The sequence below is a fragment of the Falco punctatus genome (genome assembly GCF_963210335.1).
Source record: "Falco punctatus genome assembly, chromosome: 6".
Lineage (NCBI taxonomy): Eukaryota > Metazoa > Chordata > Aves > Falconiformes > Falconidae > Falco > Falco punctatus.
The window spans coordinates 42,461,661-42,481,177 of NC_137585.1; the positions used below are offsets into that span (position 1 = coordinate 42,461,661).

At 34.7% G+C, this 19,517-nt stretch overlaps 1 protein-coding gene across 1 annotated transcript in view; it reads right to left on the reverse strand.

Annotated features, from left to right (window-relative positions):
• Nucleotides 1-19,517, reverse strand: part of CEP290 (centrosomal protein 290) — a 54,352-nt gene that overhangs the window by 965 nt on the left and 33,870 nt on the right. The window contains exons 32-51 of the mRNA XM_080391629.1: nucleotides 19,097-19,363; nucleotides 17,898-18,005; nucleotides 17,105-17,304; nucleotides 16,213-16,426; nucleotides 15,880-16,017; nucleotides 15,572-15,793; nucleotides 14,889-15,002; nucleotides 13,346-13,491; nucleotides 12,314-12,469; nucleotides 11,583-11,706; nucleotides 10,394-11,044; nucleotides 9,230-9,364; nucleotides 8,889-8,975; nucleotides 7,070-7,234; nucleotides 6,606-6,728; nucleotides 6,135-6,295; nucleotides 3,037-3,178; nucleotides 1,287-1,360; nucleotides 1,051-1,154; nucleotides 115-221 (exon numbers count right to left, since the gene is read on the reverse strand). Of these exons, the coding sequence (XP_080247755.1) occupies nucleotides 115-221; nucleotides 1,051-1,154; nucleotides 1,287-1,360; nucleotides 3,037-3,178; nucleotides 6,135-6,295; nucleotides 6,606-6,728; nucleotides 7,070-7,234; nucleotides 8,889-8,975; nucleotides 9,230-9,364; nucleotides 10,394-11,044; nucleotides 11,583-11,706; nucleotides 12,314-12,469; nucleotides 13,346-13,491; nucleotides 14,889-15,002; nucleotides 15,572-15,793; nucleotides 15,880-16,017; nucleotides 16,213-16,426; nucleotides 17,105-17,304; nucleotides 17,898-18,005; nucleotides 19,097-19,363 (3,438 nt within the window). The remainder of the gene's footprint in view (nucleotides 1-114; nucleotides 222-1,050; nucleotides 1,155-1,286; nucleotides 1,361-3,036; nucleotides 3,179-6,134; nucleotides 6,296-6,605; nucleotides 6,729-7,069; nucleotides 7,235-8,888; nucleotides 8,976-9,229; nucleotides 9,365-10,393; nucleotides 11,045-11,582; nucleotides 11,707-12,313; nucleotides 12,470-13,345; nucleotides 13,492-14,888; nucleotides 15,003-15,571; nucleotides 15,794-15,879; nucleotides 16,018-16,212; nucleotides 16,427-17,104; nucleotides 17,305-17,897; nucleotides 18,006-19,096; nucleotides 19,364-19,517) is intronic.

Here is a 19,517-nt window from a genome sequence, read left to right on the forward strand (position 1 = left end):
GCATCATGTGTAGAAATTGACTTTGTCATTAAATGTTAGTTTAGATATTAAACAGCCTTTTAGCTAGCCATAATTTTGCTCATTATCTTGCCAAGAATGATCCTTGAAACTCACCTTTAATTGTTGTTTTTCCAGCTCTGAGGCTTTCAGCTGTGTCTGGAGGTCAGCTACTTCTGTCCGTAACTTGCCAATTTTATCCTTCTCTACAATTTCGTTATGTCCTGCAAAAATAATAACTTATTACAAAATTTAAGGTAATGAAAATCAATTACATGAATAACCCTGTTACAGTAATTCTGCATTTCCTGAAAGCTGAAACAGTTTAAGTATTGGGATGAACAACCATCAAAAATTCAAGTCATCTGGGCTTTTCTTTAGTTTTTGTACAAATTAGGTGGTGGTGTCTAGTTCCTGTGACAGAATGCAATACTTCACTAGCCAGTCTTTTAGCACACTTCTGAGAAATACATGTACAGTTTCTCTGATTTAAATACAGGCAAATTGGAAATAATGTAGTATTAAGGATTTTGTTAGTTTTATTCATAATTTCAAGAGGGTTAATTCCCCCCGCCCAAGTCATATGGCAGTGTGCCGCTCTGCTTTTCCTATGGGACAGATGCCTGTTGGGTCTTAAATCATTCACAGAGCTGGTATCTGGAAATGGATGCTCATTCTCTGGCAGCTTGGAACCCAAGGCAACAGGGGTAGGCAAGAGGTTCTCAAGGAATGACTGACATCTTACAAGCAGTCTTTTGAGGTTTATAACGCAAATGGTGGCATGAACTACATTATCCTCTCAGAATGGGAAAACTGTTACAAAGATTACACTGTCTTGTTCAAGGTAATTACGGAGATTTTTAGTAACACTTCTCTATGAAAAGCTTGTATAAGTACTCAAAAATCCAAGACCTGAGTCTGCTCCAGTTTACACTACTCTGGTATTAATATAGTTCAAATAACTAGATTTATTATTGTTTTGCACATACATGTTAAATAAAAATAGGGCCAAAATACAGGAAGGTCTTTATTTTAGGTATTGAAAATGATTACCGGCTGCAGGACTTTCACTTGTATATGTGTGTAGGTGGTGCTTATAATCTTCCACCTGGTGAGCTAGTTCTGCTTTTTCTTTCTCTAACTGACTAGTAGTTAATCTGTAAAAATAAAAGTTTTAGAACAATTTTTAGAAAATATTAAAAAAATATTAGAAAATAAAATTTCCTGATCATTCTTGTTTCATGTATACTGGCTAACGTTATTTATTTAGCTATTTAAAAGTACGTTACCTTAAAAGTTGAAGCTCCCTGATGAAGCTTTGCTCCGTCCTTTCACCTTCAGGAAGGTGTTTGAGAAGCTCAATCTTGAAAGAAAAATCAAGAAAGTTTTACTATTGAAAACAGTATCCATGGATAATGCAGTTATGATGGAGTTCTCTCTGATACTGGATTAAAAAGATGAATGAAAATAATATTAAGGATGTAACCAAGTGCTAGGTTATCACAGAGAAAAAAAACCCCAAGTGTTCCATCTACTGACAGTTTCCACAGAGCTAATTATCCACAGCCTTTTAAAAGTTAGCATAGATCATTGCTACATATTTTATGAAGGGTGAAGAAAAAACATATTCAAAAGATTTAGAAAGAAACTTCAGACACATAGCTACATTAGCATAATTTATACATCTGCTTAAGGACATGATATGCGTAAGTCCTTCAGAGTGCTTTAAAAAAGTACTACTGATGTGTTTATTTGCTTATCTAGCTGTCCAGGTTCCTTTTTAAACATAATACAAAAAGCCTGTGATTTTGCAATGAAAACCCAAGTGAGTGTATGTTGACAAGAAAATGACCTGCAGTTGTAAATTAGAATAGGTCCCTGACCAGAGAGGGAGTTAGCTTCTAGAAGTGCCCTTCAGTAGAAGATGCAGGAGCAAAAAATCAGTGTTTTAAATATGAGGCTATATACAGTTTTTTAAGGCAGTGACAATTCATGAATTGTCGTAAGGCTACTCTTGGTGATAGGCTTTATTACTATCTAAAATGCTAGGGATTTGGGTTTTTTTCCACAATCAATCTGTGTTTCTTTGAAACATAGTTAACCTTGACAACATTTTTTCATCACTATTTGAGACACTAAAGAAACTGGGAACTGTGTCACTCCAGAGTAATATCACATAATGAAAGAATTTTATCTGTGTGTTAATTTTTCTCCTAGTATACATTTTACGTTAATAATGCTGACTTTAGAAAGGGGAAAACAGAAAAAAATAACAAAATAGTCATCTATAGGACTCAATTCCAAGTTTATTTATTGAACATATTTGCTTGCTTACATAAAACATATGACTTCCTGTGTTGAAAGTTGTGTATTTGATACCTCACACTGAGAAAAGCTGGTACAAGATGCCTGGGGAAGAAAACCATGCACTTACTAATAAATGAGAAGATGTAAGATAAGCTAGGTGGATAGTCCCAGGGCTACACCTCTGGAGTACTTAAAGGCCAAAATTTGATACATCTTTTCAGAGGTACCTGAGTTTAAAATTCATCAGCTCCTCCATGTGTGAAATAATTTTTGTAAGACTTACTAGGGACTGCATGTAAGAGGACATACTGGAAACAGGCATGAAGATGTCCTTTAGGATGGCAAAGTCAATTGCCCCAAAAGATGTGGAAAGAAGATAGAAGTCCCTGTAGCAAACTCACTCTGTGGAACAAGCTTGGAAAGACTTTAAGACCATTTGAAGCATCTGTACCTACAGGCTTTCATGAAACTATAATTAAAAAACACTACAGAAAATACAGTAGAAAAAAATTAATTTTCCCCTAAGACTGCAAGTCAAGAATATATATTGATAATATGTGGCAAACCTCATTAACTGGCCAAAATATGTAAATGTACAGTTATGGTGACTCAGACTGAAAAAAACAACTAGAAAAGCATGTCTTCGAGAAAAAAATGGACTCTCCCAACACAGACATTAGAAATAATATTAAGCAATATATTCTCAGAGTCATCTGGCTATATTTTACTTACCTGTCCTTTTACATCTTCCAAGTTTTTATCAGCATCGTGTTCATGTTCCGTTGCTTCCTGAAGCAGCTGTTTAAGGTCAGTAATGCTTTGGGGTTTTTTACCAATCTCCATTTCCATTTCCTTCACCTTAGTTTCATGCATCCTGGTAGTATTTTTATTCAGAAAAAGATAAGAGCAAAAGCTAATACTTTTGCAGAAAGAGAGATTTTTAGGAGATTAAATGCTATAAAATACACCCTAAAATATGTTTGGGGCATTGGCCTTGAAATAATCACTGGTCTTATTTATAAGTGAACTGAAAGAAGCATAATGAAAAATACATTTTTAATCTTGGAATAAAGGCTTATCCAAATGTTAAAGTTTTGTGGATCTTTGTGCCTACACTTCGTTGAAGGGGGACTGGATTCTTTTTATGGTATTGCACATAAACCCCAAACTACCTCCTGCTAAAAACATGCACGTGTCTTATTGATGCAGTGTGCACACTGGTTAGGTCTTCAGTGTCATATCTTTGACAGTATTTTCTTATGATTTATTAATTTATTGAAAATAAATTAATGTACTGGGAAAAGAGCTAATACAGATACAGAAGATGAAGACTCCAAGGGCAAAAATGTTCTGCAAGAAATTATGTTTACCCTGGAGTAACAGCAGTCTGAGGAGAATTCTGTTTTGCTTTAAGCCACCCAAGGCTACAAAAAGGTTTTTGTAGAATCATTGAAATGTTGGTTTGAAGGTACCTCTGGAGAGCGTGTAGTCCAATCTCCCATCTGAAGTGCATTTTCAGATAGCAATAGATTCTCCAACATCTTGCTATCTGCCAAAGAGCCTTCCTTTGTCTGCCCTAATAAATTCTATTACCATGTACGTGCTTTGGAAAATGTGCTGGTGAGGTGGATTGCATGTTAAGGTGCCCCAATGAGCTCCTCTAGGTTAGTAATGTCTAAATGTTATTTACTTACTTTAAAATCATGTTAAAGTAAAAGCAAGTAACAGCTTTTATTCACACCAACTGAAATAGGCAAGTACAATTAAGCACAATCACGTATTTTATATCTATCTGTCTATAAACAACAACCTAGATCTATGAGCTAAATAGAAATGCTTTTCAAAAAGGTGAACAGTCTTTCTGCTGATGTTACTCACTTCCCAGTCTTGTGCTCCCACAGGATTCCTTGGGGAGTTCTAGTGCTTCTCGGACCTACTGCTGAGCCATTTCACCTCACTGAGACTTCAGAAAGCCGTTCCTTTTTTTTTTTTTTTTACCTTCCCCCTCCTATGTAGTGAGGTAAAACGTCTCTATGCAAGGTCAGATGACGGCCATATTTAGTGTAAGGAAGGAGGGCAACACTGGCTGCCAGCCACAGGAGGAGGTGGCCAGCAGTAAAGATGGTAGGCCCTTAACAGTCAGCATATCAGCTCAGTAGTCTGAATATAGTTTTTCCTTTAGTTCTTCAGTGATCTGACCTACGACGGAATCAGACAAGTCTCCCAACCAGCTGATTTTCTGCCCTGATAAGGTTGCTGTCAGAGGTTCTCTTTTTGTAGATACCTTCCACCTCTGTTTACAACTACTAAAGAATACTTTTGCAACATGTCATTTTATTTCATCCTGAGGTCACCCATGAGTCCAGGACTAAATTTTCTTCACAAAAAATTGCTTTCTTCCATCCTTATGCAGGACACAGACTGTTTATGTCTCTTAATAGCATAAGCATTGTTTAATTTTCTTGTCCTTTTCTGAGATACAGCATACAAGTGGTGACACCCAATTAAGAACTCTTGCCTCAAGAGGGTAAAACCATCCTTCCTTGTCCACTTTGATGAATCACAGGCATGTTTCATGTGAATGTATCTTACATCAAGCTTTATATTCTATATCAATCTGTTCAATATTAAACCTGCTTGTGTGACATATAACTAGCACCTTTGTGCATAGCTCATTATTGAAAACTTATGTAATAGCAATGCTTTTTAGATGGGCAATGGTTTTGTGGTGACTGTGCCAAAGTAATTCCTGTAAGCAAACCACAAAACACCGAACTAAACAGCTTGCTTCTAGCAAAGAAATTAATGCAATTAAAGTTGTTCAGACAGAGTTAAGACTTCCAGCCTGTGTAAGTAGGCTGTCATAGAAAAGCATCTGGACTAATTGTGGAAGTACAGATAAATTCAAAATGTATGCCTAAGTTGCAAAGCAGAAATCGGTGTCATAAAACTGTTTTCTTTAGTTTGTTCTATGTTGAGTGATGCAAGTGATACCTGAATTTTAAAACAACTGATAGATAACTTTCAGACAACAGTTTACTTATATTGTAAACAACTATTATTATTACCAAACAAAAAATTATTTTTTATGCTGATTTCAAAGTCTGAGGTTTTATTTAAAAATCTAGAAATGGTGATTCCCACACTTCATTTTATATATTGGAAAAGATAATTATGCTGGTCTCCAAGTTTTTCTCCCTTCTTCTACAGATAACAGAATCAACTGGCTGACTGCAACTAACCTTCAGAACACACACGAAGGATCTTTAGCTACACCTACATGTCCTAAGGAGTACAGAAATCCCAGTGGGTCTTCTAACACAACCTTTGCACATTTGCATAGTTAAACGTAGATTCAAATGCATCCAAGCTGGAAAATGCAAGTTGCTGGCTTCCAGTCTTTTGTTTCAGATTGTCATCCATGTGGTAAGATACTGAAATACTTTCTGTGTTCAGGAAAAATGCCGACATGCTACAGAGCACAAATCCAATACATTTAAGCAGCAAGGCACACAAAATACTTCCTTTACCAGAATTATCCAGAAGTCTACAGCAGATCTGAAGAAGGGAGATAAGTAACTAGCTACTGTATAGAAGTGGCTAACAAGCCCAGTACTTAGGGACACTAGATCTCTGCTGGATTCATTTCAGAGACCTGTATACTGATTCTACATACTAATACAGAATAAGAAAATACAATATGGATAATATAAAACTATCTTCAAAAGAGGAAAGAAAAATTACAAAAATGAAAGTAAAATTTGATTGCTAATATTTAAAGAGGAATTAACACTTGTGTTTATCTTCCTTACTTTGCTCACAATTCCTACCTTGTTACAACGGATTTCCAGCTTTTGCTATCAGCTCTGCCAAACTGGCTCTCAGCCAAATTTAACCTCTTAATGGTTTCCTCCAGCTGTACAGTTAACTTCTCATTTAATATCTCCAAGTTATTCTTCGCTATTCGTAGCTTCTCTCCACTGTCAGCTTCCTGTTGTTCAATAAAAACAGAGGTTTATGGAATACTTAACCTCATGTGCAGCACAGGATTATCCATCATGATGGTGACGGGGTCAGCACTGATTTAGAGGAAAATGGTGCATCCAAGATCACTAGCACTACAACTTCCAAGTTCTTTCTTGGGCTGATTCTTGGATGTCTCTTCTCCACATAAAACTAAAAATTCTATCACAGCAGCATCAGTACTTAGAAAAGTGTCCATTCCACATCAACCACTCAGAAATAAAAACAAACAAGCCAGTAACTAATGGAAATAAAGGGATGCATTACAATAATCATACCTTTTTCAGTTCTTTACGCAGCCTCTCATTTTCAGTAATGACTTTTTCCATTCCTTTGGCTTTAGATTCATAATGCATACTCAGCTCGCCCCTCAAATGAAGCTTCATTTTTTCCATTTCAGACTAAATATCAAACAGTTTTTTAAAACACATATACATTGCTTAGTTGAAAATTTCAGATTTCCATTTTTAAAGCACAGCCTAGTTACAGCTACCCAGCACAATGAACATAATGTTTCATCGCATATTTAAGGATATCCTTAAGGACAGAATACCTTTACATAAATCATGCATTATGTTATACCAAAATGAAGTTTTGCTTTTCTGTTCTACAGGTTTTGTATTTGGTATTTTTAAAACACTCTTGTGCCAATCAATGTTTCCAACAGGCTTGCTGTTCCATTTCCCTACTAACTTGCATATAAACTGCTATCTAAATATAGGTACTGGAGACAAATCAGTACCTTTAGCCTCTCATTTTCCTGTTCGAGATCAAGTAATTTCTCATTAGAAACCACAGCAGGAGCTTTTTTCAAATCTTCATTTTCTCTTTGGACTCTCTCTACAACCTTTTTCATCAAACCAATTGTTTTTTCCAATTCTGGAACTGTCTTTCCACTTCTACCAGCCTATACAGAGGGAAGAAAAAAAAGCAGAAAAGTAGTACACAGTTCATCTTGACACTCTGAGACACTCCAAATCTTACTTTAATGCTCATTTTCCCACTGCAATTTATATTTATAAAAAAAGAAAGCTGCAGTTAGTCTCAAAATCTGCTCTACTTTACGAACTAAACAGAAACATTAAGGAAATAAATCAAACTACAACAACTTCTAAAGCAATTTGGTTAGCCAACAGACTGTAGAATTGCTTGAATGGTAATACTGTCTGAGTGGGCAAAAAAAATAGCTGGGAGCTTGAGGGAGGAAAAGAAGGCCCATTTTTAGCAACCATATTTCTACTGGATTGAAGTGACAGTAGAACTGCATCTTAAAGCATGATTAAATCTTCTCCCTTTCCCAAGGCATATATTCTCCTTGCAGAGTGATAAATAAATAAATATGGGAAAAAAACCTCATCATTTCTCCATTTTTCTTCTTTCACCATGTTTGTGTATGAGGTAGAGAAGCTGTTAAAGGGTCTTTAAAAGCATTATTTTCTCATATATTTGTAGCGATGGTTTTCCTCATCAATAATAATTTAAAGATGCTGTTTCTAGCTCTGGTCCCATGAAGTACCTCCTTTTCTTTCTACAGAGGTAAGAGGCACAGTACAGTGGAAAATGGGGAAGATTTTACTCCCTGGAGCCCTACATAAACCTATATAGCAACCAAGTTTTGGAAGTTAAAACTGACTTAATTCCTTCTTCTCTAAAGTAACTGGAGGGATTAGGACATTTGTGTTGGTACACAGCAGAGTTAATGAAAAACCTCTGTGAGATCTTGGTACCTGAAAAGGGAGGGAGATTCTGAATTTGCTGTCGCCTCAGAACACTTGCATGAAACAGTTTTATAAACTGAATTTCCTTATCCAAAACTACCACTACATAATAGATAGGTAGAAACACAAGCAGTCCATGCAAGGTACAAGTAAAAGAGTGGGAAATAGACAATCTTTTCCAGGCACCCAGCCACAGAACTCATTCTCCTTGTATGCTGAAACAGCTATGAAGGCACTGAAGAGATTTTATTAGATCAGCTTCCTTTAAACGGTCACACAAATAGTTTGACAGGTTAGTGTCAAGGGAGATAGCGGGCACTGCTGAAGCCTTTTTCCCCCTGTAACTTCAGATATATTGTTCTATTAAAATAGCTGACAGCAGCTAGGGTAAAATTTAACTGTGATATCTTGCACAGTACAACAAAAAACTTCACTAACAGAAACTTACTACCACCTGCATCAAATCAATATTCTATCTTTTAAATCATAAAGCTGTAATTGTATAATGCATTTAAGTAAATACATGAATATAATTGTCAATAGTAGGGCTGTAACTCCTACTGTTTTGTACAAATATGTTTCTGAAGATAATTTTAATCCAAATGACAAAATAAGACCATGACAGCACATATCTTTAATAATGGAGCTCTAGTCTTTCTAGTGGTCCTATTAATTGAATCTCACTAATTTATTATAGCACTTTGGCAACACAATAAACAAGTAAGAACAATTCCTGTTTGCCTTTGGTTGATTCAAAATAATTTAGCTTTACTAAAACATTGCTTTTTATTGGTATTGTGTTTTCATGTAGTTATGATGAAAAGTGCTGTTAACAATACTCACCCCTCTTACACTGCCCAGCTTTTGTTCAACAGCTTCTTTCTCTTTTTTGAGAAGTTCACACATTTCTTTTAGGTCATCTACTTGGTCCTATAAAAACAAAGTAATTAGCAACTTATTTAAATTTGAAATTGAGGTGAACAGTAACAAAATTACAGTTGGTTTACTTTGAAAAATGTAAACAGAAAGCAATTTTCCATCATTTCTACCAGCCATTCAACCTTCTTATCTTCCATAAAACCATGAAAAACTGACAGTATGTACAGAAATGATCTCCCATTTCTTTTTAAGCAATCCCCTAACCTCTGTCAGGGTAAAGAAGACTAAAGGTAAAAAGGTGTTACCTTTAGTCTTGGCAAATCTTTATTGGCCTGCTCTAGCTGGAATCTTAGCTCAATGTTTTCAGATGACAGTCTTAAGTTTTCCTTTAAAACTTCTTGTTCTCTTCGATATTGATCATCTGATCCTATTCCTGATGTCTTAAGAAAATGGAGGGGGAAAAAATTATTATTAAGTCGAAATGCACTGATCATTGTACCAGTGATAAACTGATAAAGAGCAACAGAGAATTAGTATTTTTCACAGATATAAAACAGATGACAGTTATATCAACAGTTTTGATCTAATCTGTTCTGATTTTAATTCCTTCTCCTACATTTTCTAAACTTGCTTAAACTGTAGGGGAAGTTTAAAAATCAGTATAAATCAGTAAAAATTCTGTCAAACCAAAATTAACTTTCAAACTACTGGGTAGAAATAAATTCTAAAGTCTAAAAGACAAAAAAGCTGCTGAGTGTAGTAAGCTGTGACATTCTACCTGGGAACACCATCTAATTGTAATAAATACATTAGAATATATCCTTAAATAGTACATATAGCATAAGGAATTTCACTTAAGGCAAACAGATCACAGAGCAAGTCAGGAAGAGTAGTATATAACTCTAATTCTTAAGTCTGTTAGTTCCTACAATCTTAAGTCTTCATCCATGGAGGCTATTAATTTCTGCTACATAAAGACTGCTTTGCATGCCTTATATAGCCAGTTTGAATCATAAGTATATGGTAAATTACTGTGCCTGACTAGTAAACAGTAAAACCTTTTGATAATATAATAATCAGGAGGTTTGACTTAGATAATTATGGAATTAACTGTATGATCCATTAATTAATCACTAATAATGATAGGTATAAAGTATTCGCTTCAATAAAGCGTATTTTTTTCCTACTGTAAGTAATAACACATCATAAGTCTCTTAACTAATGCATGTATCACTGGGATTATTTGTAAACTTTTTGGATCAAAATTTTAGAGTCAATAGCAGCTTACTTCTGAGCTGACATGTATGCCTATCATGAAAGTATAAGGTTTGCTTTATGGACCACTTGGGAACTACTTCAATATCCCTCCAGACCACGCATAGGAAAGCGCTACATTATCAAAATCAAACTATTCTATTTCTACATCGTGTATACAGAAGAAACGTTAAAGGACTGCTACAGTATCAAACCTCAGGCATTTCACAAAATTCTGGGGTTGTTTCAACCCCCTCTGTATAACTTCGGTAAGTTTCATGTTTATCTTCTGCAGTGGGTTGATTCATTTCATTATTCACATTTATTTTTTCTGTTTCATAGCCATTAGCTTGATTAGAAGGTTGCCCTGAATCAGACTGATTGCAGCTCATTCTGTCAGTGTCATGCTCTTCTACACCTTCTTCTTCATCAACATTTGATTGCTTGAGTATTTCTTGCTTCCTCTCCTCTTCTTCAAACTCCTCATTAAGTTTTCCATTTTCAGTTTGGGTTGTATTTTCTTCTTTTTCACTGCAGTTCTCTTCATCAGCTTCAGCTATGCTTTTGTTCTTCAGTCCTTCCCTAGAAATATCTGTATCTTTGCATTTCTCACTATCTTCAGGATGCTGCTCAGGAGACACTTCTGTGCTTGCATCCGCAGTAGCATCATGGCCTTCTTTATGCATGATGGATGTTTGCATGTCTGCTTCCTCATCTATGCCACTGCCATCAGTAATGCTATGATTAGTCTGATGTTTGATTTCATCCCTATTTGAAATAAATTTCTTTTGAAGGGAATTCAAAAATTTTTGTTTACCAATACTGATAGGAACAGACTTGGTCAGTTCAGTTTGGTCACATGTACTCTGATTCAAGTTGAAGACAGAATCAAGCATGAAAGAAAAGCAGAAGACAGTAAAACAGAACAGGAAATAAAGAAACCTGGAATGTACTGTTAAATGTATTTCTTGAATGATCAAGATAACCTAATAATGCAATATAATGAACCTTGTAAAAATCAAAACACAACAAAACCACCTAATATAACTGAAACGCAGCTCAGTATTTTCCCAAACACTCTGTATCTCAAATTTTGAATCAATAGGGAATACAGAAGTAGTCTCTCAGCTGCAGACTTACATATTTAAAAATACATATCCCTTATTTCTCCACATACGCTTGGATGATGAGTATTTCAGCTTCTACCTGTAGAACACAGAAACTACGTTTTGGGTTTGTTGTGTTTTTTAAAAAACAGTAAAAACTGAGCATTTCATATATTTTTCTAGAAAACTAAAATTTGAAATAAAACCACTAAATGACACAGAATACCAAATGGCTAATAAATATTTTTGTTCAGTAGGTACAATTCCTCTAGGTAGTAAGGTCACATTATTAACTTACCAATGGTCTAGAATATGTGTGTCTCGAACATTGTTTCTGCAATGCATGAAGCTTTTCCTGGAGGTACTGATTTTTGAAATGTAATTCTTCTACAGCATAATCTCGTGGCATTGCTTGCTGTGTTCTACATCAAAAATTTAATCAAGCCAAAACAAACAAATGCTATTAATGCAGAAAAACATCCCTTAAGGTAAAAAAATCCATGAACATCTGGATTACTAGACTGGGTTTCCTAGTATTACTGGGCTAGTTATTCTAAATCAGTGTTAGCCATATACACTTCCAACTAATCCCTGTGAATTGAAAGCACTTACTTTGGCAAAAGGAATGCTCTTTTGAGACATGTACAGCTTCTATTTTCAGGTACACTACGCACTATGTTAGTGGATACACTGATTAAGAATACAATCTCTAACTGCAACTTCGCAGTTCCAGTAACTTTCACCAACTCTAACCTGTAATTATAATTTTACATAATAGAAGCCAGATGTTTTTCGTATTATTTAGCTTTTTAGAACCACGAACCAATGCTGAACATTCTCTGAACATACACAATTGCTCCCAAGTAACTTTAAGTTTTCTCATCAGAGACTCAAAGAAGGTTTTTTGAAATTCCCGTTTTTTTCCTTATTGAACCAATTGGTCTGACAGACACCATCTACCTCTTTCCACAATTTTTTTTCTCATTTAGATATTTTATTTTTTACAGATTCTTTCAAAATGCCTCTCACCTCATGTAAGCAACTTCATTTTCTAATTCTAGATTCCGTTTTCTTAGTTCTTCCAGTTCCTTTTCAGTCTCTGAGGCTCTTACACCAACAACACGGTCAACAGTGACACCAGTAGTTTTCAGTTTCTTCTGTAGAATAATTTTCTCTTTTTCAGTCCTGCAACATTCAGTAAATTTACATTTAAAGCTTTATTTGCTAACTTGCTTTCTTTAGGAGAAAATATTTCCTGCTGTAAAGAATCTACATTTGCAATTTATTTGCTCACTGAACCACACTCCCTTTTCTGCTTCATAAGGTTACCTTATACACAGTACAGCTTTACCTAAAAGAACCCAAACCTGGGGGGGGGTGGGGGGGTGGGTGGGGAAGAACAATATCAGTATTATGCATGTCATAAACCACTTGCTGGTCTTGCCTGTGTTTTATGGGAAATTCATGCAAGACTTGCTAAGAATAAATGCCATTCTGAAGCAGTTTCAAACCACAATTTAACAACAGCTACAATCACTGTAATAGTTCCCTCTCTCTTCTGCATCTTTTATCAGTAAAACCCTGCCATTACTGTACTGAAGTCAACATAACACTTGCAAAGGTTTTGCATGGTTTTTTTTTAAAAAGGCTTCCATCTCACAATCCTAGTACCATCAGTACTGCAGTAGCACTACGTGTAACAGTAGCACAGTGTCCAATCCTAGCAATCTGATTAAAATGAAGCGGTGAGAAACAGCCTGTCTTCAGAAAACTTTTTTGTTTCATGGGAATAACAGAACGTATCATAATAAAGGACTTAAAATTATTTTTATTCAGAGGCAGTTTCTTGTAATAAAGGTTGGTGGCTTCTATAAGGGAAATGACACTAGAGGAGTAGCCTGTTGCTTGAAAATTAACTAATCCTGTTAAATGTCAATAGCAATGTAAAATTCTAGGTATCAGTCTTATAAACATAACAAACTTATAACTATTATGTGGCAAACATATTTGGATTTCCCTTATGTCATTATTTTGTAGCTAAATCTATTAAAACCAACTCACTTGGTATAAATTTCCTTCAGTGTGTTCAACTGTTTGGCTAAAGCATCTGCTTCTTTTTCCTTTTCCCTTAGTTTGTTCCGCAATCCTTCCATTCTGATTTGCCATTTTTTACCTTCTTCCCATCTAATTATTTCCTCTTTGGAGGTCTGTGAAACAGATAAAACAAATTATGTGTTTCTTTTGAATTTTTTTCTTAAGCAAAATAAGCAAACACATTAGAAAACCAAGAATGACGTATTCTTCATTTATCATTTTAAAACATGAAGCCATAGCTGGCATATATTATTTACCATAAGGTAAACAGCTGGCCCAGCTGGATAGGTTAAGTACGCTGTACTGACTGGTGTATAAAACTGATGCAGTTTAATGCTATTACCAAATTCTTCCTTAGCATTTAATATCCATTTTACAAAAAAGGAGGGAAACATTTTATGAAAATAGAGGTGCTAGTACATTGTATCCTTTTACTGTGAATTACACATTAGTAAAGAACAGAGATTAAAGAAAAAAAAGTTATTTTCTATGCCAATTTAAAGCAGATCTTTCTTCTGCAGCTCACCAGGTGTTTATTAGCCCCTGCTGCACAGATGCACAATCGGTCATTTTAGTTTATTTTTTCCTATGATAAATAGAAGTTACAATTCAGTAACTGTAAATTATACAGCAGTTAAAACCATACCTATATGACCACAAATGGTTACTGAAAAATCACAGTCAATAATTCCTGTAAGCAATTTTGTTGGGGTTGTTTTTTTTTTTAAAGAACTTTCTCCTTCTCCAGTTAGCCCCTGTACTTTCTTTTCTGTCTTCATTCTAAACAGTTACTGCAATTAAGGGACAGACACAAAGCAAGATCTTGGAAAAAACAAGTCAAGTTTGAGAAAAAGGTCTAGACACTATGCAACAGGCATTTAAAAAGTCTCAAATTAATTGGAAGTATAAATGCAGTCCTAGAATAATATTTAGAATCACAAATAACTTGAATGACATTTTACAAGCATGATATAATATTCCAGTATACCTTATGATTACCGTGACAAACCACTGATTAGTTACTGAAGTAGTAAAGTAACAAGCAAAAACCCAAATGAAACAACTGGTGAAATGAACACACTTCCAATTACTCAGAATGTCTTGCATGTGAAGAACAATCATTTGCACAGACATCATGCTTTTATAATTCACACTTCTGCTCCCAAGTACTTCGTGGTTTTATCATTGCATTGATTTTGCAAATGCACATTTGACAGTCCTTATGTAATCAATTTCACTGCTACCTATAACATCTTAGTTTTCTAAGATTTGTAATGAACCTTTAACTCTACAAAAGGGGCAGGAAAACATTACTGTACCAGTACTAAGCAACAAAAGCAGTAACAAAGAGCATGGGAAATATCAAGAAGTTACAGTCATGAAAGTGCTTTTCTTCTGATCAAGTTTGGTTGGTTGGTGGGGTGTTTTTTTCGGAAGCAATAGGGAGCATTAAACTGCCTAGACCTAGACTGATGATGTCTTTCAAAGCTATGATCTCTATATCACATACCTTGTCTTCTCTTACACTTTTTTTTTCTGTTTCTTCACACTTCTCAAGTTCATTTTCCAACTTTTTATTTTTTTTCTGAAGTGCATCTATCAGATTCTCTTCATCAGCTTTGCTCTGAAAAATTACAAACTTTTACAAATTTAAAGTTCACCATTACCTGAATATTTTTCTCCACTCAAAATATAAGGACTCTAATTCCAGTTGCTAGAATTAGTTTACAACCTAAATGATCTTTTAAAAATTATCTTTCAATTATTAAAAGTTTTGGAATGTAACTTTGCATTCTAAACTGAATAATCAGCAGGTAGCCGAATTAAAAAAAATATATTAACCAATTCACTGTAAATCCTCTAATTTTCTTCTTAAAGGGGAAATGAGGACAGCCAGGAAGATCACAAAATTCCATTTTTCAAAGAAGCCTTGAAAATGGTAATTCAACTCCTCATATTCTTTCAAACATATTTCAAGGAGTAAGTTACTCTCAGTTTCTTCCTTTTATTTGAAGAATGCTTCCAACGGTAAAATTTCATAGCTCTGATGTAACGCACCTGATGAGCAAACCCAAATTTTTTAAACAAGTTTAAGTCCCAATACCTGCCAAAAGTACTTAATCTTTCCCCCAAAACCAGCACATCTATGCAGAAACTTGACCAAGATTGAACATTTTGAAAAATCACTTTTACCTGAATGATACTGCTTAGCTTCCTAATCCGTTTCTTCAGTTCTTCATTTTCTTTTTCCATTTCATTTTTTTCTGTCAACATTTTAGCAAATGCTTTTTTTTTCCTCTGAAGTTCTTGGTTCAACTCATCTCTTTCATGAGACAAAGAACTTTCCCTGGTTTTACTTATTTTAAGGTTATCTGTAAGTTTTGTAATCTGATTATTTAATTCCTCTATCTGTGTCTAGAAGAAAACAAACAAAACAGCAAACCTCATCAGGATTATCAACAATACAACACTGCAGTACAATGATATTACCTAGTACTCACTGTAAGCTCCTTTGTTTGTCTGTCAACAATCTCCTGGACATTCATATCTGCTTCTCTTTGTGATGCAGCAGAAATAATTTGCTGTTCAGCATGAGCAGTCATTTCTGCTCGGAGTTCCAGAAGTGCTTTACTCAAAGCCTAAAAATAATAAATTCAAGTTATTTTAAGTGAAGAAGCTGCAAACAGGAACATTACAAACCAAGAAAAAAGCAACTGTACTATATTATATTATGCAATTATATTCTACCTCCTGCTGTACTATACATAGAATTCTTAAGCATTAAGCAACATTAAACATTTATGTGACATAGGGATTAATTTTTGTTGACTAACTTTCTGCTGCTTCTCTTTTATGGCTAATTGGCTCTTCAGCTGTTCCAACAGGTTTTTCATTGTTGCTGTGGGTGCTCTACTATTTGCTTCTTTTTGGACTTCTAGTTCAGCTTTTACATTTGCTAATGCCTTCTCCTTCCGAGATAACATGTTCCTTAACTCGTTTACTTCATCTTTTAGTTGATCCACATCAACTGTGTGCTTTTCCTGAAGCCTAATGAAAAAATAAGCATTAATAGGGTGTACTGCAATAATTAAGTTAGCAAACTCCAAATAAATAACAAAGGGCATGGTGTTATATTTTTTGTTATTGTTAAAGCAAATGACACACAGATTTGGAAACAGCAAAAGACTGACTCAACAAAGGCAGCCTCCATTTAGTAAGAAAATTCCTCAAAATCATCAGCAAAATGAGGTTAGAGCATTGTTCATTCTAATTCCTGGCCTTTAAACATCATACTTTTTCTCCTTTTAAACAGGGGTTAAATTTTCATGAGTTTAAACTTGTTAGGCAGAAAGTCCAAAGAGATGTACTGGGGGGAAAAAAACCCCCAAACACAAACCAGCACATATCACAGTAGCTTAAAGATAACTCTCATACCAAGACTCCCTGAATACTTTCTTTTTCACTCAATGGCACAAAGCTAACAACTGAAAGGTGTCTTTCCAAACCACAGTTTTTTCAATATTATCTCTGATGAAGAGCTACAAATTAAAAATAATTTACAATTACCAACCATAGTAACTTTGAGTTAGTTTTTTTTAGCCAAATCTTAAATTCAGTAAAAACATGTTCAATTTGATAGACTAGTCCTGTAGCAACAATACACCATCGATTTGATCCAATCCAAGTGTCTTATGTGCGACTTATGTTAACAGTCTAAAAACTTACTGGGCTCTGATAGTCTCAAACTCCTTGATTTTCATTAAAGTAATTTGTTTTTGTTTCTCCAAATCAGATGATGTTTTCTTTAATTTTCCAACAAGTGAAGCAAGAGAATTATCCTGTTCTGCTACAGTTTGCTCCATTTCAGCTAAGCAGAGAAAACGTTTGCTGTCTGAAATTGATAAAGAAGTCTTTTTCCCTAACTCCTGTAAAACAGAAAAAAAAGCATGTGATAAAACATTTTAAGCTTTAAATCAAAGGTAAACATTACCGATGCATTTTAAACTCAGTCCTGAATATAACCAAACATTAATATCCAACATGTTTATTTACTGAGATATGATCTTAGTCCACAGAGAAAGAGATCACCCTGGTTTGAAAAGAGCTTTGTGCATCTAATGATTCACAGAATAATCAGTTAAATACAGGTTCCACCTTATCATAAAGTATCAAGAGAAAATTTGTACTGAAATGAGTTAGTTTAACATAACCACAGACTGAATGGAAAGAACAGAAAACAAAATATATTTCTCTCTCCTAAAAGTCTCCATAAATTAGGATGATGATCTGAAAAATACTTATATATACTGAAGTGGTGACTTTGGTTTTTTACGCTTAACTTCTAAACCATCTCTTGCAAATTCTCTCAATAGTAATACAACAATAACTGTATCAACTAGCCATTTATTTTTCCTGTCATCATTTATCACATACTTTTGACTGCAAAACTGTTCTTTCGAGCAACAATTTTTATAATTTGGGAACAACTTCACTAACCCCACAAATACACATAACTCACCAAAGCAGTCTGTCTGAATTTATTAAGGGAATTGTCCGTATGCACATTTAACTTCTGGTGTAGAACTCTAAGGTCTTCCTCGTGCTTTTTTGCTGTTTCCTCCTGTTCCTGTTAGTTCAAAATAAAAATATATCTCTACTGATGCACCCTATTCCAGACAGTCATGAAACTACAGTACCTTCATGTTGATTGCTCACTCACTGCCTAAGTATTGCTCCACAAATTTTCTTCTAATTCTGGCAGTTTGTAAAATTGTTTTCTTCTTGCAATGATCAGTGATTATTTTTTTCCATTTTAACACCACAGGGAAAAAAATCTACTATTGCAGTTTTAAGTTATGTAGGAAGTAGTACAGTGCAACAGGACAAGAGCTGGAAAGCATAACAGTTGTGTTGGTCCCCACCACCTATGACTATCAATACAGACAGCGATATCCATGCTACGTACTTTTCACATCTCTTTACTTTAGACTACAGTGTGATCCTGTGGACTGAATGTCTACTAGCAGACAGAGCACAATACGCTCATTTTTAGACTGCATCTTCTGGTTTAGTTCAAACCAAAAAGACCTAAGATTTCTCCCAGAAGAAATAGCTACACCTATTAACCAAAGCACACCGAGTGAAGATGACAGGAAGTCTCCTTTGGAAATGTGGTCCTGATCCAAACACACTAAAACTGATGCATCTTTAGTCTTGAGTACCTCTTAGACACAAGGCTTAAAACATGCTTTAAGAGCATAAAGAATAAAGGATATAAATTATGCTTAAATAATATAAAGTACGCTTACATACACTGTTTATGCTTTAAAATATGCTTTAAGCAGCATATTTTCCATAAATGCATGTCCTTATTGTACCTTCCAAATTCATTGCAAGATGTAGTCCAGAGTTCACTGTTTCAAGTACTGGAAAATCTTATATAAAAACACACTGAGACCATTTCGCACAGCAAAATTTTAACTTTCTTCCTGTCACAATATTTTAATTCCTAGACAGACATGATGTACGTAAACTTGACTGAGTGAGCCTCATATTTTAAGAAGTTAAAAAATTCTACATGAGTTTCTACATAAAAAATTACTAATTATCTCTGTTCTCTTAGGTAAGAAACTTTTTAATATTTAACTAGCGATAAGATAAGGAATCAACTAATACAACTTAAAAATGGAAGAATTTTTGTGCAAAAAGTTTAACTACCTCTCTTGCTTTAGCAAGCAAATGTTGGTATTTTTTTAACACTTCCTCCTTTTGATTTAATCTTGCTTGCATATTTGCAATGGTTTGATGAGCAATTTTTATGGCATGATGGCACTCTGGATCATCTTCTTGTTTGCCTATTTTAGCCATTATCTTCTCTGTTTCTGATGTTGTAGGTAATCGAAGTCTTAGTTCATTTATAACTTTTTCTCTCGATAAAACGTTTTGTTCAGCTTTCCACACAGCAGTTTCCTTTTCTTTTAATTTCTACAACAAAAGGCAAATGTTGCATTTCCAGAAAGATTTGTCTAAATGGACTTATAAACACAAAACATTTTGCACTCAGTTCTGGCTGTAAGGGATTACTATTAGATTTAAAAAGTCCCAGAATATTATTACTGAGTCTTTATGTATTATTTGC